Raw genomic sequence first — 26,802 nt, forward strand, 5'->3', positions numbered from 1 at the left:
GCTTGGTCAGTTCAGTTAAACCGAAACACTGAGGTTTTGCTCCGCATTCATTGGGAGATCACCCCAACCTCCAGCTCAGACAACCGGCAGGATGTCCTGCAGCTTTACACAACTCAAAGCTTTCTCATGCACAATAAACTGTAGCAGTCAGGCTCCATTCTCTCATAGTGATCTTCTGAAAAATGCAAAACGTGTACAACAGTAGAGAAATGTTCCTTATTTAGACACTAGCTCATTCACAGTCTTCATTTGGTGTTTCTTTATAAATGGATCAGTAACACATCACATGTCAGTTACAGGGACATTTTGCCCCCAATTTCTCATCCTTCCTTTCCCATGTAAATTTTATGATGGACACTGTTCCAGCTAGATACAGTGTTTTAAAATTCCTTCTACCCTGTCACCATTAAACCACTACCAGGATGAGTACAGCACAGGGTTAGATACAGGGTAAATCTCCCTCTACGCTGTCCCCATCAAACACTCCCAGGGCAGGTACAGCATGGGGTTAGATACAGAGTAAAGCTCCCTCTACACCGACCCCTTCAAACACTCCCAGGACAGGTACAGCACGGGGTTAGATACAGAGTAAAGACACTGAGAGGGCAGGCGGGCCCTCAGTTCAACATCTTGTTATTTGAAAGTCTGCATCTCTGACAGTGCAGCACACCACCAGTTGGTTGCAGTTAGTAGACAGAACAGATCAGCCATGATCTCATTGAATGGGCAGAGTGGGCTGGAGGGGCAGAATGGATTTGAGGGGCTGAATGGCCTCCTCCTGTTTCTATATTCCTACATTCTTCCTTCTTGTTTGCATTAGTTATAAGTTTGAAAACGATGATTAAGTCTTGTCAGTTAATGTTTCAAGTCCATATGACTCTTCAACAGAACTAAGTAAAAATAGAAAAAAGGTGAAATATTTCACCTCTTCTATTTTTACTTAGTTCTGTTGAAGAGTCAAACGGACTCGAAACATTAACTGTGTTCCTCTCCGCAGATGCTGCCAGACCTGCTGAGTTTTTCCTGGTATTTTTATTTTTGTTTTGGATTTCCAGCATCCGCAGTTTTTTGCTTTTATTAAGTTTTGTCAGTTTGAGCTGTTCTTTCACGTCCCTGTTCTAAGTGACAGAATATTCCCTGATCCACATTTCCAGGAAGCGAGCACATTCAGCACAGGGCACATGCTGTACCTGGAATCAACCTGTGTCCGAGTTTTATTTCAACCTCAGATTTTCAAAGACCTCTCGAAGTGTTGTAGCTTCCCTTAAACCCACCAACCTCAAAAATGCAAATCAACATCTCTCCAACGTTTATGAACCCAATCGCTTTCCTTTTTAGTGCATAACCACAGAACAGCAAGGCAGATAGTGAATGCTGACACACCTTAATTCTCCTGTTGGCCAGTGGTCAGAGGATTGCAACCAGCCAAGTTCAGAGTTCATTTGACACCCTTTTCCCCCACCAGAGGTGTTGTTGTTTAATTGCATTTTGACAGATGCAAAAAGAAAACAGGTAGAATATGCATTTATATAGCACCTGTCACAGCCCCAGAACACTCCATAGCACTCTACAGACATTCGAAGAGTAGTCATTGTTGTAATGTAGGAAACGTGGCAGCTAATTTGTGCACAGCAAGATCCCACAAACAAAAGACCTAAACATAAAAGCAAAATACTGTGGATGCTGGAAATCTTAAGTAAAAACAGAAAGTGCTGTAAGAACTCAGCAGAACTGGCAGCGTCCACGGAGAGGGAAACAGAGTTAACGTTTCGAGTTGAATATGATTCTTCTTCGGGAGGAAGAGTCATATTCAACTTGAAACGTTAACTCTGCTTCTCTCTCCAGAGATGCTGTCAGACCTGCTGAGTTTTTACAGCACTTTCTGTTTTTACTTTAAATGACCTGAGAACCTGTTCTGGAGATGTACAGATTTACAAAGCTGCAGGAATTGGGACATTGCGTTGAGATGGAAGACCCTGTGTCGTTTTACGGGGATTGGTGGCGCGATGGTGAGGAGGGGGGAGGGGATTTAACTCTGTCAGATGTCAGTGTTTTGTCAGAAATCCCCAACTGAAGGTGTTGCTCAGTAAGCAGAAATCCCTCAGCATTTCTTTCGCTCTTTGAGTTTTGGTCATCGAGTGAGACACTAAGTTGCAGTAGGATTGGGTTTTCAAGCCGGTCAGGAAATCAGTAATGTCTCTTCCTCTCCCCCGCCCACTCCAAATTATAAATGACAAATATTAAATGCCTCATATTTTGAAAATATTTCCCAACCTTAGTTCAGGCAGAATAAGTTCAGAAACAAATAAATCCGTGTTTTAAGATTTGACCTCACTCAGATTTGGTGTTATTAGGCTCTGCACCCTTGTCTCCCAAGGGTTACTGGTTTCCTGGCCTTGTTCTCCGATGCCTATTCATGGCAGGGAGAGACGTCAGGCTAATCCGCTGTGGAAGGTATCTCAGTTCTTCCCCGACATGACCTCATCTCTTTTACACATTCTCACACACAGGGTTGGGGGTTAGTGTATCACTGTATTACCAACAGATAAATCGAGGGTTCACAACTGTTATACTCAACATCACAATGTCAGCTATAATGAGGAAACTGCTCTGATCACAGGGATACTGCGTTATTAAACAAAGAGAGTCAGTTTCAAAAACATCACATTCCCTCACTGTCACTGAGGACTATTTTATCAGGAAGATCCCGCCTCCAAGTCTCATTATGCAACATGTAATCTAAATTGATATTCCAGTGCAGTACTGAGGGAGTGGTGTACTGTCTGAGGGGCAGTACTGAGAGAGCACTGCATTGTCAGATAGGTCAGTAGTGAGGGAGTGCTGCACTGTTGGAGGGTCAGTACTGAGGGAGTGCTGCACTGTTGGAGGGTCAGTACTGGGGGAGTGCTGCACTGCTAGAGAGTCAATACTGTGGGAGCACTGCACTGTTGGAGGGTCAGTACTGAGGGAGTGCTGCACTGTTGGAGGGTCAGTACTGAGGGAGCGCTGCACTGTTGGAGGGTCAGTATTGAGGGAGCACTGCACTGTTGAAAGTGCTGTCTCTTGGATGAGACACTAAGCTGAGACTCAATCTACCCTCCCAGTTGGATGTGAAGGATCTGGGATTTGAATAAGAGAAGGGCCTGTGGCCCGGTGTTGTGGGCCAACCTACCTTCCTCAATCAACATCATTAAAACAGAATAACTGGTCATTAATCTCTTTGCTGTTTGTGGGATCTGGGTCCACGTTCAGCTTCATAGCAACATCAATCAACTGTGACTATAATGCAGAAAATCTTTCCAATTAATATTGTTATAAATATTTGCATTGTTTTTAAGATCTAGACATTGAACTTTAAAGACCATTGACAATATCAATAACTTCCAGTTATACAGAGTGTTCAAGGTGCTTCACAGGAACACTGTCAAACAAAGTTTGACAACAAGACACATAAGGAGATATTAGGAGAGGTGACCAAAAGTTTGGGCAAAGAGACAGGTTTTAAGGAATACCTTTAAGGAGGGGAAAGAGGTAGAGAGATGGAGAGGTTTATGGAGGGATTTCCAGAGCTTAGGGCCCAGGCGGCTGAAGGCGCGCCAATGGCAGAGCGATTAAACTCAGGGATGCACGAGAGGCCGGAATTGGGGGGAGCGCAGAGAGTTATGGGGCTGCAAGGCTTTTCAGAGATAGGGAGTGGGTGAGGCCATGGAAGGATTTGCAAACAAGGATGGAAATTTTAAAATTGAGACATTGCTGGACTGGGAACCAATGTAATTCGGCGAGCGCAGGGACGGGGGATGAATGGGACTCAGCGTGAGTTAGGATATGATTGGCAGAGTTTTGGATAAGCTCAAGTCTATGGAAGGTGGAAGTTGTTTTGTTCAAAATGCCTAGTATCTAGGTTAGAAATGAGCGATGTCACTACATAAAGAAATAGGCTGTCATGTTGCTGAGAACTGTCAGACAACTTTACACCTCGCTCTGAGTGTGCACAGACATTTGAGTTGCAACTGCTATAGAAACCGTGCAGATTTGCAAAGAATGTTCAGTAGTATGAGGGTTTTCTCTCTCATCTCTGCACACTTTGCACTGCATTGCACCCTATTCTTGCTCATGTTAAAATATCTTATCCCAAAGGCACTCCTAAAGGGATTAAGTCAAACTGGCCAATTGACTGGGTTGGTACTAATAGGCACTAACTGCACATCCCTGTGCTCTATAAGCAGGGGTCCTCAATCTGGGACACTTTGTGGAAAATTGAGAACGGTTTAAATTGAAGCGAATGAAGAAAAACTCTCTTCTGGTTTGGATGTGGGCATCGCTGGCTGGGCCGGCATTTATTGCCCATCCCTAGTTGCCCTTGAGAAGGTGGTGATGAGCTGCCTTCTGGAACCAATGCAGTCCATGTGGTGTAAGTACACCCACAGTGCTGTTAGGGAGGGAGTTCCACGATTTTGACCCAGTGACAGTGAAGGGGAACTTCCAGGTGGTGGTGTTCCCATCTATCTGCTGCCCTTGTCCTTCTAGATGGTAGTGATCATGGGTTTGGAAGGTGCTGTCGAAGGAGACTTGGTGAATTCCTGCAGCGCATCTGTAGATGGTACACACACTGCTGCCACTATGCGTCGGTGGTGGAGGGAGTAAATGTTTGTGGATGGGGTGCCAATCAAGTGGGCTGCTCTGTCCTGGACGGTGTCGAGATTCTTGAGTGTTGTGGGAGCTGCACTCATCCAGGCAAGAGGGGAGTAATCCATCAAGCTCCTGATTTGTGCCTTTTAGATGGTGGACAGGCTTTGGGGAGTCAGGAGGTGAGTTTCTCATTGCAGGATTCCCAGCCACTGACCTGCTCTTGTAGCCACAGTATTTATATGGCTAGTGTAGTTCAGTTTCTGGTCAATGGTGACCCCCAGGATGTTGATAGTGGGGGATTCAGTGATGGTAATGCTATTGAACGGCATGGGGCGATGGTTGGATTCTCTGTTGTTGGAGATGGTCATTGCCTGACACTTGTGTGGTGTGAATGTTACTTGCCACTTGACAGCCCAAGCCTGGATATTGTCCAGGTCTTGCTGCATTTGGACAGGAACTGCTTCAGTATCTGAGGAGTCGTGAATAGTGCTGAACATTGTGCAATCATCAGCGAACATCCCCACTTCTGACCTTAGGATGGAAGGAAGGTCATTGATGAAACAGCTGAAGGTGGTTGGACCGAGGACATTTAGGGTTGATACAGGGCTATGAGGAGAGAGTGGGGCAGTGGGATTAATTTAGGATTGATACAGGGCTCTGAGGAGAGAGTCGGGCAGTGGGATTAGTTTGGGATTGATACAGGGCTATGAGGAGAGAGTCGGGCAGTGGGATTAGTTTGGGATTGATACAGGGCAATGAGGAGAGAGTGGGGTAGTGGGATTAGTTTGGGATTGATACAGGGCTATGGGGAGAGAATGGGGCAGTGGGATTAGTTTGGGATTAATACGGGGCTATGAGGAGAGAGTGGAGTAGTGGGATGATTTTGGGATTGATACAGGGCTATGAGGAGAGAGTGGGGCAGTGGGATTAATTTAGGATTGATACAGGGCTATGGGGAGAGAGCGGGGCAATGGGATTAGTTTGGGATTGATACAGGGCTATGGAGAGAGAAAGGGGCAGTGGGATTAATTTAGGATTGATACAGGGCTATGAGGAGAGAGTGGGGCAATGGGATTAGTTTGGGATTGATACAGGGCTATGGGGAGAGAAAGGGGCAGTGGGATTAATTTAGGATTGATACAGGGCTATGAGGAGAGAGTGGGGCAGTGGGATTAGTTTGGGATTGATACAGGGCTATGAGGAGAGAGTGGGGCAGTGGGATTAGTTTGGGATTGATACAGGGCTATGAGGAGAGAGTGGGGCAGTGGGATTAATTTAGGATTGATACAGGGCTATGAGGAGAGAGTGGGGCAGTGGGATTAATTTAGGATTGATACAGGGCTATGGGGAGAGAGCGGGGCAATGGGATTAGTTTGGGATTGATACAGGGCTATGGAGAGAGAAAGGGGCAGTGGGATTAATTTAGGATTGATACAGGGCTATGAGGAGAGAGTGGGGCAATGGGATTAGTTTGGGATTGATACAGGGCTATGGGGAGAGAAAGGGGCAGTGGGATTAATTTAGGATTGATACAGGGCTATGAGGAGAGAGTGGGGCAGTGGGATTAGTTTGGGATTGATACAGGGCTATGAGGAGAGAGTGGGGCAGTGGGATTAGTTTGGGATTGATACAGGGCTATGAGGAGAGAGTGGGGCAGTGGGATTAGTTTGGGATTGATACAGGGCTATGGGGAGAGAAAGGGGCAGTGGGATTAGTTTGGGATTGATACAGGGCTATGGGGAGAGAAAGGGGCAGTGGGATTAATTTAGGATTGATACAGGGCTATGAGGAGAGAGTGGGGCAGTGGGATTAGTTTGGGATTGATACAGGGCTATGGGGAGAGAAAGGGGCAGTGGGATTAATTTAGGATTGATACAGGGCTATGAGGAGAGAGTGGGGCAGTGGGATTAGTTTGGGATTGATACAGGGCTATGAGGAGAGAGTGGGGCAGTGGGATTAGTTTGGGATTGATACAGGGCTATGGGGAGAGAAAGGGGCAGTGGGATTAGTTTGGGATTGATACAGGGCTATGGGGAGAGAAAGGGGCAGTGGGATTAATTTAGGATTGATACAGGGCTATGAGGAGAGAGTGGGGCAGTGGGATTAGTTTGGGATTGATACAGGGCTATGGGGAGAGAAAGGGGCAGTGGGATTAATTTAGGATTGATACAGGGCTATGAGGAGAGAGTGGGGCAGTGGGATTAGTTTGGGATTGATACAGGGCTATGAGGAGAGAGTCGGGCAGTGGGATTAGTTTGGGATTGATACAGGGCTATGAGGAGAGAGTGGGGCAGTGGGATTAGTTTGGGATTGATACAGGGCTATGGGGAGAGAAAGGGGCAGTGGGATTAGTTTGGGATTGATACAGGGCTATGGGGAGAGAAAGGGGCAGTGGGATTAATTTAGGATTGATACAGGGCTATGAGGAGAGAGTGGGGCAGTGGGATTAGTTTGGGATTGATACAGGGCTATGAGGAGAGAGTGGGGCAGTGGGATTAGTTTGGGATTGATACAGGGCTATGAGGAGAGAGTGGGGCAGTGGGATTAGTTTGGGATTGATACAGGGCTATGAGGAGAGAGTCGGGCAGTGGGATTAGTTTGGGGATTGATACAGGGCTATGGGGAGAGAGCGGGGCAGTGGGATTAGTTTGGGGATTGATACAGGGCTATGGGGAGAGAGCAGGGCAGTGGGATGAGTTTGGGATTGATACAGGGCTATGGGGAGAGAGCAGGGCAGTGGGATGAGTTTGGGATTGATACGGGGCTATGGGGAAAGAGCAGGGCAGTGGGATGAGTTTGGGATTGATGCAGGGTGATGGGAGAGAGTGGGATTAGTTTGCGATTGCTTTATTAAAGAGTGAGCACAAACCCAATGGGCTCCCCTTGTGTTGATGGCCCTGGTTCATTGCAATCTGAAACTAACAGGGGAATTTTAAACTTTTTTCCACCTGTAACATGGGCTATAGATTTGTTTATGACACAGCAGCCATTCTGTGGCAATTTCATAGTCACTGGATCTGGTATATTCCCTGTCCTCAACATCGCCCCCCACCCCTCTACTCCTCCGGACATGCCCGATAGCCATCTGTGTCCGGAGAAGGTCCCAAGGTCAGTGGCCTTATACGCCTCTTTAAAAGTGACCCTCAGTTATTTTTCACAGAGTTCAATGACCTGTGACATTAAATGTGACACCAAACTAAACCCAGTTACAACTCGCTGACCTAAGCCAGTGTAAATGTGGTCAATGCCATGACTTCCTCTTGTGCTACTGATATTTGATACAATGCGTGACCAGTCATTAAATTTTGATATAACCCACCAATAACATCTAATTGTTAAATGAAATTATTTCAAATCTGGGACACTCCTGGATTACTGACTGCCCAATAGATTTACTGCTGGTTTTCTCTCCCTGTTCTCTTCCCCTTCTATCAGATACACCCTGCACATTACAACAACAATTCACATTTATATAGCACCTTTAATGAAGTGAAAGATGCCGAGGGCCTTCACAGAATCAGCACCAAACAAAAAAGATCGACACCCGCCCACATAAGGAGATTTTAAGGCAGGTGAGCAAACGTTTTGTCAAAGACGTCACTTTTAAGGTGCATCTTAAAGGAGGAGAGAGAGAGAGACAGAGAGATTTGGAGAGGGGATTCCAGAGCTTAGGGTCCCGGCAGCTGAAGGCACGGCCGCCAATGGCGGAGCAATTAAAATCAGGGATGTTCAATGGGCCAGAATTAGAGAGGCGCAGAGATCTCAGAGGGTTGTAGTGATAGAGGAAGCGAAAGATGACGAGTGGCGAGGCCACGGAGCGATTTGAAAGCAAGCACGAGAATTTTAAAATTGAGGGACTGCCAGACTGGGATTCAACATCTGTCAGCGAGTGCGGGGTTAGTGGGTGAATGAGACATGGTGTGAGTTAGCGACTGCCAGGTGAGTTTTAGATGAGCCGAAATTCTTGGAGAGTGGAAGGTGGAAGACCAGCCAGGAGGGCATTGGGAAGGATGAGTCCGGAGATAAGGAAAGTGGCAGGTAGATGGGTTGAGGCAGACACAGAGAGGGTTACGGAGGTGGAAGTGGGCGATCTTGATGCTCATTCATTCGCCCGAATATTTTCTCATTCTGGTTTTTTTATGGGACATCCCGAGAAATGACATTTAAAAAATATTTCCAACTGAAAGCTCGGTCGTGAGATAAGTTTGTGCAGTTCCCTTGTGAATTTCGGCTCATCTAAAACTCACCTGGCAGTCGCTAACTCACACCATGTCTCATTCACCCACTAACCCCGCACTCGCTGACAGATGTTGAATCCCAGTCTGGCAGTTCCTCAATTTTAAAATTCTCGTGCTTGCTTTCAAATCACTCCGTGGCCTCGCCACTCGTCATCTTTCGCTTCCTCTATCACTACAACCCTCTGAGATCTCCGCGCCTCTCTAATTCTGGCCCATTGAACATCCCTGACTTTAATCGCTCCGCCATTGGCGGCCGTGCCTTCAGCTGCCGGGGCCCTAAGCTCTGGAATCCCCTCTCCAAATCTCTCTGTCTCTCTCTCTCTCTCCTCCTTTAAGATGCATCTTAAAAGTGACGTCTTTGACCAAACGTTTGCTCACCTGCCTTAAAATCTCCTTATGTGGGTCGGTGTCGATATTTTTTAGTTTGGTACTGATTTGGTGCATTCTGGTTTTAGACTTGTCAAAAGACGGCAGCCTCTATGTTGGTTTTGTGTCTTCCCGTGGAGTGAAGGGTGGAATATTGAAAAGACTCTCGTGTCGGTCGGTCTGACAGACTGAGACATAAGCAGTCCTTCCATGGGCTGTCTCCACCTTTATTCCAGCTGAGAGGGGAGTCGGGGGGAGGGGCGGTTAATCAGGAGCAGTTTTTGGGATCCCACAACCCACACAATGAAGTGTGGGCAGAGTCACCCACGAGGATCCCACTGGATGTTGATCTAGAATTCTGAGACAGAGCTCTGGTCTCCGCTTGTCAGCAGTGGAGTAGGATTCAAGCCTGTGATGGCCCATCGAGCCTGCTCCGCCATTCAATAAGATCATGCCTAATCTGATTGTGGCCTAAACTCCCCTTTCCTGCCTGTCCCCATAGTCCTTGACTCACTTGTCAATCAAAAATCTGCTTGACTCAGCCTTGAATATATTCAATGACTCAGCCTCCACTTCTCTGGAAAAGAGAATTCCAGTCACTAATGACCTTCTGAGAGAAGAAATTCATCATCATCTCTGTCTTAAATGGGAGACCTCTTATTTTGAAACTGTGCCCCCTAGTTCTAGATTCCCCCATGAGGGGAAACATCCTCTCAGCATCTACCCTGTCAAGCCACCTCAGAATCTTATGTTTCAGTAAGATCACCTCTCATTTTCCTAAACTCCAATGAGTATAGGCCCAACCTGCTCAACCTTTCCTCATAAGAAAACCCCACCAGCCCAGGAATTATCCTAATGAACCTCCTCCGAGCTGCCTGATGGGTACATCCATGCCAATGCAAGCCCGGTTTGTGCTGACCTCATTCAGCTCGGTTTTGGGGAGCAGTGGGCATTCTACAATTGGCCTCAGTGCCCATGGACTGGATGAGATTGGGGATTGGGGGTTGGGGGTGGGGCGGGAATACCAGTTCCTGACAACTGAGTCCTGCTAGGATGTTCAAGGCTTGAGATTGGGCAAAGCTGTGATGCCTGCCATGGTCAGATAGCAACTGGCACTCGCTGTCCAAGCACACAAGAAGGATGGCTCCTTGGGCAGGTAACATAGGACAAATTTCGCCTGTAACCCTAGCAGGATGCACCGCCCTTTTTGAGGGTGTGGGGAGAAATCAGTAGAAAATCGTGCGAGGAAAAGACAGTTTAAAAAAAGTTGCAGATGCAATACTCTCAAACGAAAGCAGCCATTGTAAAATAGGGCATGAATTACACACGGATGTGAAACATAGTCCAGATTTCACTGTATGAATTGTAGGTTTTGCAATACTTAGCTAGTTAGCGAAGGAGGTTTTGGTACATCTGGTTACCTTGCTGTACTGTTCTGTTTCTTTCGTTTCAACAAGAGGTTTCTGAATCCTGGTGGGGGGTTACGCAATCAGTCACTAAAATAACAGCTCTCAAAAGCTGATTCACTGTTGCTGCAGCCAATTCCTAAATGCTAAAATTAAACAGGAATACATTTCCTTCCTTATACAAAGACTGCAAAATCACCAGGCGTTCCCCTTATTGCAATGAGTGTATTTACCGCACAGAACCAGGCCATTCAGATCAAGGGATCCATACTGGTCCACCTGAAATTTGTCCAAATTACTCTGTCGTGCCCTATTAACATATCCTTCTATTCCTTTCTCTCTTGTACTTCTCCAGCTTCCCCTTAAATGCATCGATGCTATTCATTTTAACTCTATATGTGGCAATGAGTTCCACATTCTCACCACTCCCTTGGGTAAAGGAGTTGATTCTGAATTCAGGATTCGATTCATTAATTATATTTATGGAGCCCTTGTTTTGGACTCCTCTGCAAAGATACTTGGAATGACATCTCAGTTAGAGTAACAATAATTGAGTAACATGCCTTTAAAACCATTAAACGCAAGTCTCAGTGTTGCAACTAAGCAACTATTTAGATTGAACCACACTGAAATGTGCAAGTTGAAAGTTATGAACAGAAGCTGGGCTATAAAGTTCTTCTTAACTGCAATAAATCCAATTGTTGTTCAGTCACCAATTGAATATTGCAAAATCTAACGATGTAACTTACCAACAGCACCACATTCACTCAGACACCAGTGGAAGTGCTAATGAAAAGGAATTAATTAATAACCTTGTAGTAAGGAGCCGCTAGAGAATAGTGATCATATTATAATAGAATTTTATATTGGGGATGGGAGTGATATCGTTAAGTCCAAAATCTGAACAGAGCATACTACATAGATATGAGGAATGGGTTTGCGAAGGCCGATTGGGAAACAATATCAAATGATATGACAGTAGATAGGAAGTGGCAAACATTCATAATTTGCAATAAATATACATTGCCTTAAAGAATAAAACTCCACCGGAAAATTGGTCCAATTGTGGCTAACAATAGAAGATAAAGATAGTATTAGATTTAAGAAAAAAGTTTGTACAGTTATCAAAAAGAGAAGTAAGTCTGAGGATTGGGAGGGTTTTAGAATTCAGCAAAGGATGATCAGGAAATTGATTAAAAATAGAATATGAGAGATAATGAGCAAAAAACAAATTATAAAAGTTTCTATAGGTATGTAAAAAGGAAGATAGTAGCAGAAGTAAATGTGGGTCCCTTCCAGGTAGAGACAGGGACAATGATAATGGAGAATAAAGAAATGGCAGAGACATTAAATAAATACTTTGTATCTGTCTCCACATTAGAAGGCATAACTTCTGGAAAGAGTGGGGAACCAATGATTTAGTGAAATGTGGAATTTAATGATATGATTATTAGTCAAGAAATAGTACTAGAGAAGTTAATGGACTTAAAGTCGACAAATCCTTGGACCTACATCCCTAAGGTTTTAAAAGAGGTGGCCAGAGAGATAATGGATGCATTGGTTTTGATCTTCAAGAATCTCCTAGATTCTAGAACAGTTCCCAAGGATTAGGAGGGAGCAAATGTAACCCCGCTATTCAAGAAAGGAGGGAGAGAGAAACGGGGAATTATAGGCTAGTTACTGAACATCAATAGTGGGGAACAAAACCAGAATCAATTATTAGGGATGTGATAATGAAACATTTTTAAAAATCATGATATTATTTGGCAGCATTTATAAAAGGGAAATTGGATTTGACGAACCTATTAGAATTTTTGAGGTTATATCTAGCAGTATAATTAAAGGGGAACCAATGGTTGTAGTGTATTTGTATTTTCAAAAAGCATTCAATAAGGTGTCACACAATGGGTGTTATTACACGATATTAGGATTCATAGAATTGGGGTGTAATATATTAGCATGGCTAGACAATGGTTAATGGACAGAAAACAGAGAGTAGGAATAAACGGGTAATTTTCAGGTTGGCAGGATGTAACTAATGGCATCCTGCAAGGGTCGGTACTTGAGCTTTGGCTATTTACAATCTATATCAATGGCTTTCAATGGCTTACGTGGGGGGAAAGAGTGATATATCCAAGTTTGCTGACAATACAAAGTTAGGTGGGAAAGTGAGCCGTGAGGAGGATGCAAAGAGGCTGCAAAGGGATACGGACAGCTTAAGTGATTGCAGATATAAAGTGGGATAACGTGAAGTTATCGACATAGGAAGAAAAAATAAGGCAGCAAAATATTTTTAAATGGTGAGCAATTGGATGTCCTTGTACATGAATCACAGAAATGTAATACGCAGATACAGCAAGCAATTAGGATGGCAAATTACATATTAAAAATTTATTACAAAGGAATCGGAGTATAAGAGTGAAGAAGTCTTAATACAATTGCATAGGGCCTTGGTCAGACCACACCTGGAGAACCGTGTATGGTTTTGGTCTTGTTTTTCAGATGAAACATTAAACTGAGGCCCTATCTGTTTGCTTGGGTTAATGTAAAAGGCCCCATGGCCACTATTTTGAAGAAGAGCAGTGAAGTTATCCCCCCCGGTGTCCTGGACAATATTTATCCTTCAATCAACATCACAGAAACAGATAAAAGCAAAATACTGCAGATGCTCCTGTCCATGACATCTTTGTCAATCTCTCCTGAGCTCCCACCTGTCCCTGACTTTTTGTTTTGTTCCACCTGCTCCACCCCCTCTTAAACAGTATAAAATCCATCACATTTCAACTTCTCTTCAGCTCTGAAGAAGGGTCATACGGACTCGAAACGTTAACTCTGTTTCTCTCTCCACAGATGCTGCCAGACCTGCTGAGTTTTTCCAGCATTTTCTGTTTTTAATCACAGAAACAGATTATCTGGCCATTATCACATTGCTGTTTGTGGGATCTTGCTGTGTGAAAATTGGCTGCCACGTTTCCCACATTAAATCAGTGACTATACTTCAAAAGTGCTGCGTTGGCTGTAAAGTGCTCTGAAACTTCCGATGGAAGTGAAAGGCACTATGTAAATGCAAGTCTTTCTTGCTTTTCCTGCCCTCAGGGAGGGTATATTAGCCTTGTTGGGAGTGTAACAGAGGTTCACTTGACTGATTCGAGAGGAGGGTGTCCTTTGAGGAGAAATTGAGTAGAATGGGCCGATATTCTCTGAAATTTAGCAGAACGAAAGGTGACTATTGAAACATATAAAATTTTTATCCGGCTTGACAGGGTAGGTGCTGGGGAGGATGTTTCTTTTGGCTGGGAGTCTAGGGTGAGGTTGTGGGGGGGTGGGGGTGGTTACAGTCTTAGAATAATGGGCTGGCAATTTCAGATTGAGATGAGGAGAAAGGTTTATGGATCTTTGGAATTCTCCAGCCCAGAGAGCGGTGGATTGAATATATTCACTGAATATATTCAAGACAGAAACCGATGGGTTTTTAGATCACAAGGGAATCAAGAGATAGGTGGATAATGTGGGAAGGTGGAGTTGAAGTAGAAGATTAGCCTTGATCTTATTGAATGGCAGAGGAGGCTTGAAGGGCTGAATGGCCTCCTCCTCCTATATCTTAAGCACATTTGAAAAGTGAGTTGCAATCAGTCCCAGGACAAGGCTGGTGTCACTAAGGAAACCTCCAAACTCGTTCTCAAAGCCCACTCCCCAGTCTAATACCGTGTGGCTTAGATAGGGAACTGCGCAAGAAAGGAGTGAATATCTGAGAGAAAGTTCACCTGAATGGCTTTATCCAAATATTTAAAAAATAAACGCACGTGCGTTAAGTGGAACAGCACTAACGGGAAATAGCGGAAACACCAGAAAGCCGAAGGAACCTCTTCCAAAAAAGACAACTCAAAACAGCCCTGAACATAGGCTGATATAGAAAATCGGGTAGTTACAGGGAAACTACAGCCGACACTGCCCTGTCATAACTTAATCCATATCTCAATCACTCGCATGGGAGGAAAACCGATGGATGTGCATGAAGGTGCGTTTTGCTGCTGTCACCGAGATGGAGAATTCTGAGTGGATTATAAACATTGAGGTCACTGTGATCAATGAGCATTTGTCAAAACTCTGTGAGAAATCTCAGCTCTTCCAAAGGATGAAGATTTTAACCGTTTATTTTGGATATTTTGAGTCTACTTCTTTAGGCTTTGCTGTGGTTAAGTGGATAGTACTCTGACATCTGAATTAGAAGGTAGTGGGTGCAAATCCCACTCCAGCACTTGAGTCAATAATCCACACTGACACTCCCAGTGCAATACTGAGGGAGCGCTGCACTGTCAGAGGGTCAGTACTGAGGGAGCGCTGCACTGTCGGAGGGTCAGTACTGAGGGAGCGCTGCACTGTCGGAGGGTCAGTACTGAGGGAGCGCTGCACTGTCGGAGGGTCAGTACTGAGGGAGCGCTGCACTGTCGGAGGGTCAGTACTGAGGGAGCGCTGCACTGTCGGAGGGTCAGTACTGAGGGAGCGCTGCACTGTCGGAGGGTCAGTACTGAGGGAAAGCTGCACTGTCCGAGGGTCAGTCCTGAGGGAGTGCCGCACTGTCGGAAGGTCAGTACTGAGGGACTGCTGCACTGTCAGGTGGTCAGTACTGAGGGAGTGCTACACTGTCAGAGGGTCAGTACTGAGGGAGTGCTGCACTGTCGGAGGGTTAGTACTGAGGGAATTCTGTACTGTCGGAGGGGCAGAACTGAGGGAGTGCTACACTGTCAGAGGGTCAGTACTGAGGGAGTGCTGCACTGTCGGAGGGTTAGTACTGAGGGAGTGCTACACTGTCAGAGGGTTAGTACTGTGGGAGCACTGCACTGTCAGAGGGTTAGTACTGAGGGAGTGCTACACTGTCAGAGGGTCAGTACTGAGGGAGTGCTGCACTGTCGGAGGGTTAGTACTGAGGGAGTGCTACACTGTCAGAGGGTCAGTACTGAGGGAGTGCTGCACTGTCGGAGGGTTAGTACTGAGGGAGTGCTACACTGTCGGAGGGTCAGTGCTGAGGGAGTGCTGCACTGTCAAAGGGTCAGTGCTGAGGGAGTGCTGCACTGTCAAAGGGTCAGTGCTGAGGGAGTGCTGCACTGTCAAAGGGTCAGTGCTGAGGGAGTGCTGCACTGTCAAAGGGTCAGTGCTGAGGGAGTGCTGCAGTTGGAAGGGCCACCTTTCAGGTCAGACAGAATAAACCAAGGACTATTCAGGTGGATGTTAAAAATGCCATAACACTATGCAAAGAAAAGCAGGGGGTGTCCTCGCTGGTATCCTGAGGCCAATTTTTCTTCCTCATTAACATCACTAAAGGCAGATTAACTGGTCTTCCAACCATTCTGTCTTACTGAAGGTATTTCAGTATACGATCACCATTTGGAGTTAAGAAATTACAAAATCGAATTATAGGACATCAGTTCAACGAGTGATAATGAAACAATAAAGTGGGTTTGTTCAGTCCCAAGTTGCTGGCAGTCTGGTGGGGCTTAACCACACCACTTTCCGCTCTCCACTCTCACACACTGAGAGCCTTTCAGAACCTGCAACTCAAAGTGAATTTTTCAGCAAAATGTGCTTTAGACTGGAAATTACAAAGAAAATTCCCACAGTAACTGAGACAAGGCCTTTGTTTAACATCTCATGCGAAAGGCAGCATCTCTGACAGTGCAGCACCCCCTCAGTCCTGTCCAAGAGTGTCAGCTGAGGGTTTTGTGCTCAAGTCTCCGGAGCGGGATTTGAACCCACAACCTTCTGACTCAGAGATAAGAGTGCTACTCAGTGAGCCACACCTGATGGAAGCATACCTGTTGTTAAATGGCTGCTCAGTATCTAACTAGGGGTCCTGTGTCCCATGACTGGACATTGTTCCATCCCTGTGTAACTCTGACTGGTTATATTTACTCTTGATCGTCAACACCTCAGCATCTTTTAAATGACAGGAAAATAAATGTAAATAAGTGCAAGGCATTTCAATTGCACATTTCTTACGCTATCGACAATCTGCTCTACATCTCAAACCAGACTGCAGATGTTGATTTTAAACCTCTGCCAATTTATACATGGTCGTCAAAGTGGGTTTGTCAGAAATTCAAGAACTTTTAGTAGATTGTAAAACATTCTGCACTCTGACTTCATGGGACTCTTATTAAGATCTGTTCAGCTTCCTGAATTGGCTTTGAGCTTTAAGTAAATGGTGTAGTTTTATAAATAAAACATACCATTTATAAAATACCATCTTAGACTTAAAAGCATTTTAATCACTTCGTTTTTAAATGACTGTAATTTCTTCACTGCTCTAATGCCCTCTTAGAGGAATTTTGGAATCTCATGTTCAAGTCTAATGAAGATAACCTAATCAAGTCTCTCTTCTGCAGCTCTGATGCATTGGCTGATGGCTTCTCCTGTTGCCAACTGTCTGTCATCGCCCTCCCCCTCCAAAGCACTTCGGATTGCCAGCCAGTTTTGAGGCTAACAATAGGCCTCCTATTTAAGCTCTTGTCTACATCGTTGTCATCTCCACTCATCCATTCCAATGCCGACCTGGCAAACCTCCCATCACTCTCTGTAACTTCACACTAATTCAGAACTCTGCTGTCCATGTCCTAACTCACCCCAGTCACCCATTACCCTTGTGCTCACTGAACCTACATTGGCTCCCAGGCTGACAACACCTCAATTTTAAAATTCTCATCCTTATTTTCCAATCCGCCCATGGCCTTGCCCCTCTCTATCTCTGTAATCTTCTCCAACCCTACCACCTTCTGAGAACTCTGCACTCCTCTTGATTATAACCTATTTTCATCACCCCACCATTGGTGGCCATGTCTTCAGCTGCCTGGGTCCTAAACTCTGGAATTCCCTCCCTAAACTTCTCCATCCCTCTCTCCTCCTTTAAGACACTCCTTAAAATCCACCTGCTTGACCAAGCTTTTAGTCACTTATCCTAATACATCCTCATGTAGCTTGTTGTCAAATGTTTGCTCGCTGATGTTCTGGTGAAGGGCCTTGGGGTGTTTTACTATGTTGAAGGCGCAATATAAATGCAAGTTGTTAAGTAACTCACCCTTAACAGAATCCTTAGGGATCTCGGATTGGGATTGGGTGAAACAGCCCATGTTTTAAACTGAGAACTTGCAGCTTTCCAGTTCTGGCTTTCCTCCCACCCCCTCCACCCAGCCCCCTCCCCACCGACCCCACAAGCCTCCCCTCTGATAATGCTCAATACCGAACTCCAGATAGGGTCTGGGTTTGTAAAAGCAAATCATGACTTCAAGAAGGATCCTTGAAATTATTCATGGCTGAATGACCTTCTCCAAATTGTCTTAATCCCAACAGTGGCATCGTCAATGGAGCGAAATGGAGAATGCTAGTGTACCCCCTAATGGGGTGAGGCGAAGACACAAGGCTCCATGAACCACCACAGCCGGTCTGCGCATTGAGCCCAAGCTGTTGGCATCGTTGTTCATCAGCCATCGAGCCAACTGAGCTAACCAAGTCCCTGTGAATGCTGCAAGGCAAGTTGTAAACATACCAGTATCTGGCACAGAGGCTGCTGCCTGGGGGAGTTTTGTTGCTGAATTGTGCGCAGCTCTGATGTCTCGGCTCCAATCGCCAGGATTTCTCTGCCCAATCTCCATCCAGGTCTCCTGTTCCTGATCACCATCGAGTGACGGTAGCTGGAAACTCAGTCGGCCGGTAAGAGCAGGATGGAGCCTGACCATGATGGCCTCCGTAGTCAAACACTCGGTCTGCCTCACTGCTCAGGGGTTGCAATGTGGAAGGCAAGGATAAGACAGAGAGGAACCAGCAAGGGCTGCAGGAAGGGCGTTAAACATGAGATTGAAAAAAGTGGGGCTGGGGGAGAGGGTGAAGGAACAAGACTGATTCAGAACAGCAAAAGAACCCTCTTTAAATCAGAATTGCTGTTCTCGGGGACACAAAAACACACCCTTGTGGAAACTAAAATGAAGTTTGACATCAGTTTGCAAACTGGGCAAAGTTTCACTTATAATCAAAACCATTACTACCCCAGGCAGCAGCCTCTGTGCCAGATTCAGGCGTGTTTACACCTTGCCTTGCAGCGTTCACAGGGACTTGGTTAGCTCAGTTGGCTCGATGGCTGATGAACAATGATGCCAGCGGCTTGGGCTCAATGCGCAGACCGGCTGTGGTGGTTCATGGAGCTTTGCCTCCCCGCCTTGCCCCACGCTTACAGAGCGGTGCTCCTAACATTATATCTAACCAATTGTCTCTCTCTAATGGAGAGAGGTACCTATGGTCCTTTGTGGATTATGACTAATTACCTTAGCAAAAGGTGAAGTGTTCACCAGAACAAACTATGACCTGAGGGGTGCAACACAGGCAGGGAGCCCTGATCAGACAGAGAGAGAGAGAGAGATGTAGCCTGATTCTCCCCTCCACATTCCCTGAATTCCCTACATGGAGCTCAACATTTACCCTACAGCACGACATTTACCCTATAGTCACTTTTTAGAGGGAGACTGTGGCAGTGGGTGCCTGGCGTCTGTGATCAACAGCAGGAACAATATTTTGGTTTAATTTGTTAAATTTCTTCAAGTTAGTTATAAATTACAGATTATTGCTGGCGTCCCTTTGAAAAACTCCTATTGATGATCAATATTGTCATCTTAATTGGCAATTAACAAAATGACAATTGAACGGCTAAACGTAAGAAGATGGTTGTACTGGAAATGTTTGTGCCTCCCCATCTCACTTAAAGCCTCAGAGTTCCACCAGGCTGACTGCTTAGTGGACACCAGTAGCCCCTCCAAACCTTCCTCAATTGCCCAGACTTTAGGAGCGAGTGCCGAGAGAGATAGTGGATTGTGTTTCTGTCCTCTCTTGAGACCCACACTGCTGGGAGAGTCAGTGCACAGAAATGAGAAATGGGCCCCCTCTCCCACCCGCCCAGGTGTAAATCGCTCCCTCTCTAACCCTCGGAGCGGGGTGGGGGGGGTCTTGTCGGCCTGGCATAGATCCCCAAATTTAATCCCAGAGAAAGGAAATGGAGGGGTGACCTGGTGCCTCAGACCAAAACCCGGGGAGCTCACCGCCAGTGTTGGCGATTAATCTCTCAGTTCGAAGATCCTTAACTTTTGTTCTCTTTTTTTGTCCTTTTTTAAAAAAAAAATTCTTTGTCCTTCACCGCCAGGTATTTGTCCAGAACATTCCAGCCCTGGCTAATGACCAAGTGGCTGGTTACAGGGTAAATGAGAGGAGTTACTGGTGAGTTGACGGAAACCCCAGCTTTATTCTCTTGTCGGGCTTCTTGCTGGGAGCTAGGTTTAAACCCGCTTTAAAATGTTGAACCGTTCGGAGTGCTGCACAGCGCTGTGACCTCGCACAGGATGTCAGAGAGTCGGCTCGTGAACAGAGACAAAAGTTGGCCGTACCTTAAGGATGTCGTCTTTCTTGAAGCTCAGCTCGTCCTCTCCAGCTCCGTTGAACTCGTACTTGGCCACAGCCTCCATTCCCTCGCCGGAGCCTCGCTAGTCCGAAACTGACCAAAAGGCTTTAAAAACGAAAAAAAAAATGGGAAGGAAACTCCTTTGATTGAGCAGCTTCAGGAGTGAGTGCGTGGCGTATGTGCGCAGTAGGAGAAAAGGAGGGGGGGAGGGAGGGAGGGAGGGAGGGGAAGTGGTGGAGGGGTGAGAGGGTGGGAGGGAGCAGGGGGCAGAGAAAAGATACAAGAAACCTGTCTCGACGATGTTTGAACTTCAGCTCACGGAAGGTTCCAGATGGTTTTTTTTTTTTGCATTTCTTAAAGCTCCTAATGAAACCACAAGGCAGCCGGTATAGAGGGAAATGTCGAGCACAAACCCCACCACCCTTGTCTGCTATTCGTCAAAAGGTAACTTTAAAAAAAAGGTCGGGGCTCATTTCTTCTTGCACTCCAGGAAAACCACAACCTAAAACGCTTAACGCAGAGGTTCAGCAAAGGGGAGTCACTCACTGCACCACTCCCTGCACTCACTGAAGCAAGTTTCAACTCTTGAAGCAGGGCTCACACAGTACTGGTCTGCATTGGGCAGACACGGGAATCTCCCCTTGTCGATCTGTGGAATTCCAGTCCACTGTCAAAACCCGATACTCAGAAAACTACTTATCTTTTTGGTGGTAGCTTTTTCTTCGCATTCAAAGATTTAAGTGCAGGCTGTTTCCTGTGTTGCTCAACTATTGCACCGTGTGAGGTTTCACTTAAAGGAGGAGGTTGCAGGCAAAGCTGCACCAAAAAAACCCGATCAATTTTAACTGCAGACTAATCCCCCCCCACCCCCCCACTTAAAGGAACATTGCACCTCGGAGGGAAGTGCAGCATAGATTCGCCAGAACGATACTGGGGCTGGAAGGGTTAAATTATGACAGCATATTGCTTAAACTTGGTTTTCATTCCCTTGAGTTCAGAATATTGAGGGATGATCTGATTGATGTGTCTAACGTGATAAAAGGGATGTGAAAGGCTAGATAGAAAGAAACTATTTCATCTGGTTGGGGGAAACCAGCTATCAGCGAGTAATTGGGAAAGCTAATAGAATATTATCATTTATTGCGGGGGGGGGAATTGAATACAAGGATAGGGAGGTTATGCTTCAGTTATACAGGGCATTGATGAGATCACATTTGGAGTACTGTGTACAGTATTATTCACCTTATTTAAAGAAGGATGTAAATACATTAGAAGCAGTTCAGAGAAGGTGTACCAGACTAATACCTGGAATGGGAGGGTTATTTTTTGAGGAAAGGCTTGTATCCATTGGAGTTTAGAAGAGTAAGAGGCGACTTGATTGAAACATATAAGATCCTGAGGGGACTTGACAGGATGGATGTGGAGAGGATGTTTCCTCTTGTGGGAGAATATAGAACTCGGGCGTCATTGTTTCAAAATAAGGGGTCACCCATTTAGGACAGAGACGAGGAAAAACTTTTACTCTCAGAGGGTTGTGGGACTTTGGAACTCTCTTCTTCAATAGGTGGTTGAGACAGAGTCCTTGAGGAATATTTTGAGGGCAGAGGTAGATTCTTGATAAGCAAGGGGGATGAAAGGTTATCGGGGGTAGGTAGGAATGTGAAGTTGAGGTTACAATCAGATCAGCCATGATCTTATTGAATGGTGGAGCAGGCTCGAAGGGCCGAGTGGCCTCACTCCTGCTCCTAATTTGTACATTCGTATGAGCAATTCACCTAGTGCCATTCCCCCGCCTTCTTCCCGTAACCCTGCACATTCTTCCTTTTCAAATAACCGTCTCATTCCCTCTTGAATATCTCGATTGAATGTCTCCACCATGATCTCAGGCAGTGCATTCCAGACCCAACCACCCCCTGCCTGAAAAATGTTTAACCTCATGTCACTTTTGCTTCTTTTGCTAATTCCTTTAAACCTGTGCCCTCTTATTCTGGATTCTATCGCGATAGGTCTCACCCTATCTACTCTGTCCAGTCCCCTCATGATTTTGAACACCTCTTATCAAATCTCCCCTCAACCTTCTCTTCTCCAAGGAAAACAGTCCCAACTCCTCCAATCTATCTTCACAACTGAAGTTCCTCATGACTGGAACCATTCTGGTGAATCTTTTCTGCACTCCCCCCAGCGCCTTCACATTGATCTCCTCCTGGACAAATGCCATGGAATCCGGAACAAGGGAAAGAGGAATAGATTTAAGCAAAGGATCCAGTGACAACTGTTGGGATACGACGCATGTTTGGACATTATTAGACATAATGAGGCTGCGAGGACCCCAGAGTCAAAAAGCCCATTGCCAAGGTTCACACTAGTGTAATGGCCAGCGTGAGGGTGTAATAGTCAGTAGTCCTAGGTGTGTAAGGGCTTCCAACATCATGGCAAAGCGCTGCAGTGAGGTAGAGGAGGGGAGAAACTCATAACTAGTAGCAGCAGCAGCAGCCTCGCACGCCACTGGGAGAAGGTTCCAGAGAATAACGCCTTTCCCCATCATTTCAATCAGGAAATGACCCTGGAGGTCTAAAGAAAGAAAGAAATGTAACCCGGGGGGAAGTAAGGATTAGAAAAGAAATGAAAATGAGCTGTGTTTGTTCTCTGTGAGACAGAAAGATAATTACGGATTTTTAGCAATAAACTTGATTATAGAGTCTGTCAGCATCAAAGAGCTATATAATTTGCTTGGTGCCACTTACCTATCATTACTGCAATAACCCACTGATCGAGATGAGTGCACACACAGTCAATTTCCTTTCGCAAGCCTTAAAACAAGAAGGGAGAGGACACACACAGAAATGCATTATACCTGAATAGAAGCCAATGAATCGATCTATGTATTGGTAAACAGAAAGAACTTGCATTTCTATAGCACCTTTCACAACCAAAGTGCTTTAAGGCCAAGAAGCACTTTTTGAAGCATAATCGCTTTCGTAAGGCAGGAAACAAAGCAGCTAATTTGCACACAGTAAACTCCCACAAATGGCAATCTGTTCTTGTGACGTTGGCTGAGGGATAAATATTGTCCCCAGGGCCCCGGGGAGAACTCTTCTTCCAATAGTGTCATGGGATCTTTTACATCATAAGACGGTGTCCTTGTTTAACATCTCATCTGAAAGCCGACATCTCTGAGAGGGGTATCTAGATTTGGGAGTTGCATCCGTTTTAATTCTGAGAATATATTTATTCTGAACCCTTCCTATCTCTTCTTTGAATGCCTCCCACTGTCCTAACACTGATTTTACTTCAGGAAGCTGTTTCCAATCCATTTTTGCTGAACTATATTGACCAGGACACTGAGGAGAACTCCCCTGCTCTTAAAAACAGTGTGGTGGAATCTTTTACATCCACTTGCAAGGTAGAGGATCTCGGTTTAGTGCTGGGTCCAAAAGACAGCACCTCCGCAGCACTCTCTCTGTATTGCACAGGGATTGTCAGCCTGGATTATGTGCTCAAGGCTCTGGAGTTGAGCTTAAACTCACAACATCCTGACTCAGAGGCAAGAGTGCTATCCACCAAGCCACAGCTGACACCTGAGGACTTCTAAAGTGTTTCACAGCCAACAATATAATTTTAAACAGTTGTCATGTAAGGATATTTCTTGAAAAATTATTAAATGTCCTTCTTACCTTCACTGCTCCAAAGGAAAGAGTCACATCTTTGATCATAATGAAGGGGTCATAGTCAAGTGACTTTGATGTGAATAAAATGAGGAGTGATATAGATTGGCTTCTGATCCAATATCACCAGAAATTAATTTGACCCCCTAGAGTAAAGAAATAATAGATGGTTTACAGGATGTTTAAACAACAATAGCTACTTACTAACATCTGCTCTCTGAGGGGTCAGAGGTTTTGATCTGAAATTGTTGAATTTAGTATTGAATCCGGAAGGTTGTAAAATACTAAAACGAAAGATGAGCTGCAATTCCTCGAGCTTCATTGGAATACTGTAAGAGGTCAAGGACAGAGAGGTCAGAATGGGAGGGGCACAGAGAATTAAAGTGACGGGCGACAGGAAATTGGGGGTCAAGTGTGCGGACTGAACAGAGGTGTTCTGCAAAGCAGTCGTCCAATCTGCATTTGGCCTCCCCATTGTAGAGGAGACTACATTGTGCGCAGCGAATGCAGAATACTCAATTGAAAGAAGTAAGTCACTGCTTCACCTGGGAGGATATTTCAATCGCTGGATGGCGGGAAGGGAGGAGGTAAAAGGGCGGGGGTTGCACCCCCTACACCTGCATGGGAAGACACAGTGGGAAGGGGAGGGGTAATTGAGAAGTGGTCTCGTGGCAAGAACAGTCCTTTCAGAATAATGGGAGGGGGGGTGGTGGGGAGGGAAGATTTGTTTGGTGGTGGTATCACGCTGGAAGCGGCATAAGTGGTGGAGGATGATTTTGTTGAGAGTTGCTGAAATAACAGACAGGCTGTCAAAGCTTTTCATCTTGCACACATTAGGACAGATTTGATATTCTTGTGTCTGTCCTGGTGAATGCAAGGCAAAAGCAATTGACAGCATGTGTCTTATTTCAACAATACTCATGATCTATTGAATGTGGAGCTGGTGGAGTGGGAAAGTGAGGACAAGGGAACATTATAATGGTCCTGGGAGAAAAGGTTGGGGAAAGAGACGAGGGTGGATATGCAAGGAAAGGGATGAACACCATTGAGGGTCCTGTCAACCACAGTGGAGAGGTATCCTTGGTTGCAGAAAAAGGAAGATACATTGCAAGCCTGGATGAGTGCAGCTCCAACAACACTCAAGAAGCTTGACACCATCCAGAACAAAGCAGCCCGCTTGTTTGGCGCCCCATCCACCACCTTCAACATTCACTCACTCCACCACCGACGCACAATGGCAGCAGGTTTGTAACACCTTACAAACCCTCTACTACCTAGAAAGAGAAGGGCAGCTGATGCATGGGAACACCACCACCTGCAAGTTCCCCTCTAAGCCACACACCATCCTGACTTAGAAATATATCTCCATTCCTTCACTGTCACTGGGTCAAAATCCTGGAACTCCCTCCCTAACAGCACTGTGGATGCACCTACACCATATGGACTGCAGCGATTCAAGCAGGCAGCTCACCGCCACTTTCTCAAGGTATATTAGGGATGGGCAATAAATACTGGCCTAGCCAGCAATGTCCACATCCTGTGAAAGAATTAAAAATAAAACATTAGTATGAAAGGTTACATCATCTGAATAGATGCGACAGAGACAGAAACAATTCTCCTTTTGGTATGGTTGGGTACAGAAACACTGGGAGAATAGAGTCCTTATAGGAAGCAGGGTGGGAGCATGTCTAGTCAAGGTAGCTGTGAGAATCAGTGGGTTTACAATAGATATTAATCAACAGTCTATCCTCAGATAAGGAGATAGAAGTTGAGGAAAAGAAGGGCAGAGTTGGAGATGAATCACGTGAAGGTGAGAGAAGGGTGGAAATGGGAAGCAAAGTTAATGACATTTTTCAGAGTGGGGCGAGAGAAGGAAACTGCGTCGATGGAGGGGAACAGATTAGAACTAGAACAAAGAATGTTCCATATATCCCACAAAAACACAGGCATAGCTGGGACCCATCTAGGTTCCCAAAGCAACATCTTTTATTTGGAACTTGTGAGAGGAGTTAAAGGAGAAGTTGTTCAATGTGTGAACAAGCACAGCCAGGTGGAGGAGGATGGTGGTGGATGGGAAGCAGCTGGGCCTCCGTTCAAGGGAGAAGCAGAGAACCCTCAGACCGTCCTGGTGGGAGATGGAGATGTAGAGGGATTGGATGTCCATGGTGAAGAGGTTGGGGCCAGGGAAGAATCTAGAACTAGGGTTCACGGTTTAAAAATAAGGAGTCACTCGCTGAGGAGATTTTCTTTCTCTCAGAGGGCCGTTAGTCTTTGGAACTCTCTTCCTCAAAAGGCAGTGGAAGCAGGGTCCTTGAATATTTTGAAAGCAGAGCGAGGTAGTTTCTTGATTAACGAGGGGGGAGGTGTGAAAGGTTATCAGGGTAAGCGGGAGGTGACAATCAGATCAGACATGGTCTTATTGAATGGCAGAGCAGGCTTGAATGGCCTACTCCTAGTTCGTATATGAAACTGTTAAAGTGACAGGGGGCATGAGAAGAGTCACCAATGTCGGTGGGAATAGACTGGACAAGGGGAGAAAAGTGAGACAGGAAGAGATGAGTTCAGTGGGGCAGGAGCAGACCGAAACGATGGGTCGGGCAGGGCACTCCTATTTATGTTGGAAGGTGCTGGAAGCGAGTGGGGTTGGGAGGTGGGACGATGAGGTTGGAAGCCATGGCCAGCGGACAATCAGACTGATCTTCATTGATTTGCAGGTCAAGGCAACTGCAAGTGGCCAATTGAACCCAAATGCCATGCTGGAAATTTGATTGGCTGCCTGCCATATCAATGAGCCACATTCTCACCGCTGATTGAATAACATAACTGTCAATCACAAATATCTGGGCGGCTCTACAATTCTATTGGATAACAGACCACGCACCTTATCTGCGCTTACTTATTACTATTGTTTCATGTAACTGTCAATCTAATAAGGTCGCTTAACAATTGGCTCCAGCAGCTGTCACTCTATCCAATCTCTGGCAAACCATTGGATGGAACGGCAGTCGCTCAAGGATGAGCGCTGTTATTGGTCCAGGTCAGCCTAGCCCCGCCTGTGAGTG

General features: G+C 45.6%; 1 protein-coding gene across 2 annotated transcripts in view; it reads right to left on the reverse strand.

Annotated features, from left to right (window-relative positions):
- LOC144669450 (growth factor receptor-bound protein 2-like) overlaps positions 1-20,301 on the reverse strand; it is a 35,062-nt gene extending 14,761 nt beyond the window's left edge. The window contains exon 1 of one of the 2 annotated variants that reach the window (XM_078531891.1): positions 20,062-20,301. In XM_078531891.1, the coding sequence (XP_078388017.1) occupies positions 20,062-20,139 (78 nt within the window). In that variant the 5' untranslated portion in view covers positions 20,140-20,301. The remainder of the gene's footprint in view (positions 1-20,061) is intronic. The other variant, XM_078531892.1, reaches the window with a different exon arrangement.
- Between the last annotated feature and the right edge of the window lie 6,501 nt (positions 20,302-26,802).

The sequence above is a fragment of the Cetorhinus maximus genome, chromosome 29 (assembly GCF_964194155.1).
Source record: "Cetorhinus maximus chromosome 29, sCetMax3.hap1.1, whole genome shotgun sequence".
Lineage (NCBI taxonomy): Eukaryota > Metazoa > Chordata > Chondrichthyes > Lamniformes > Cetorhinidae > Cetorhinus > Cetorhinus maximus.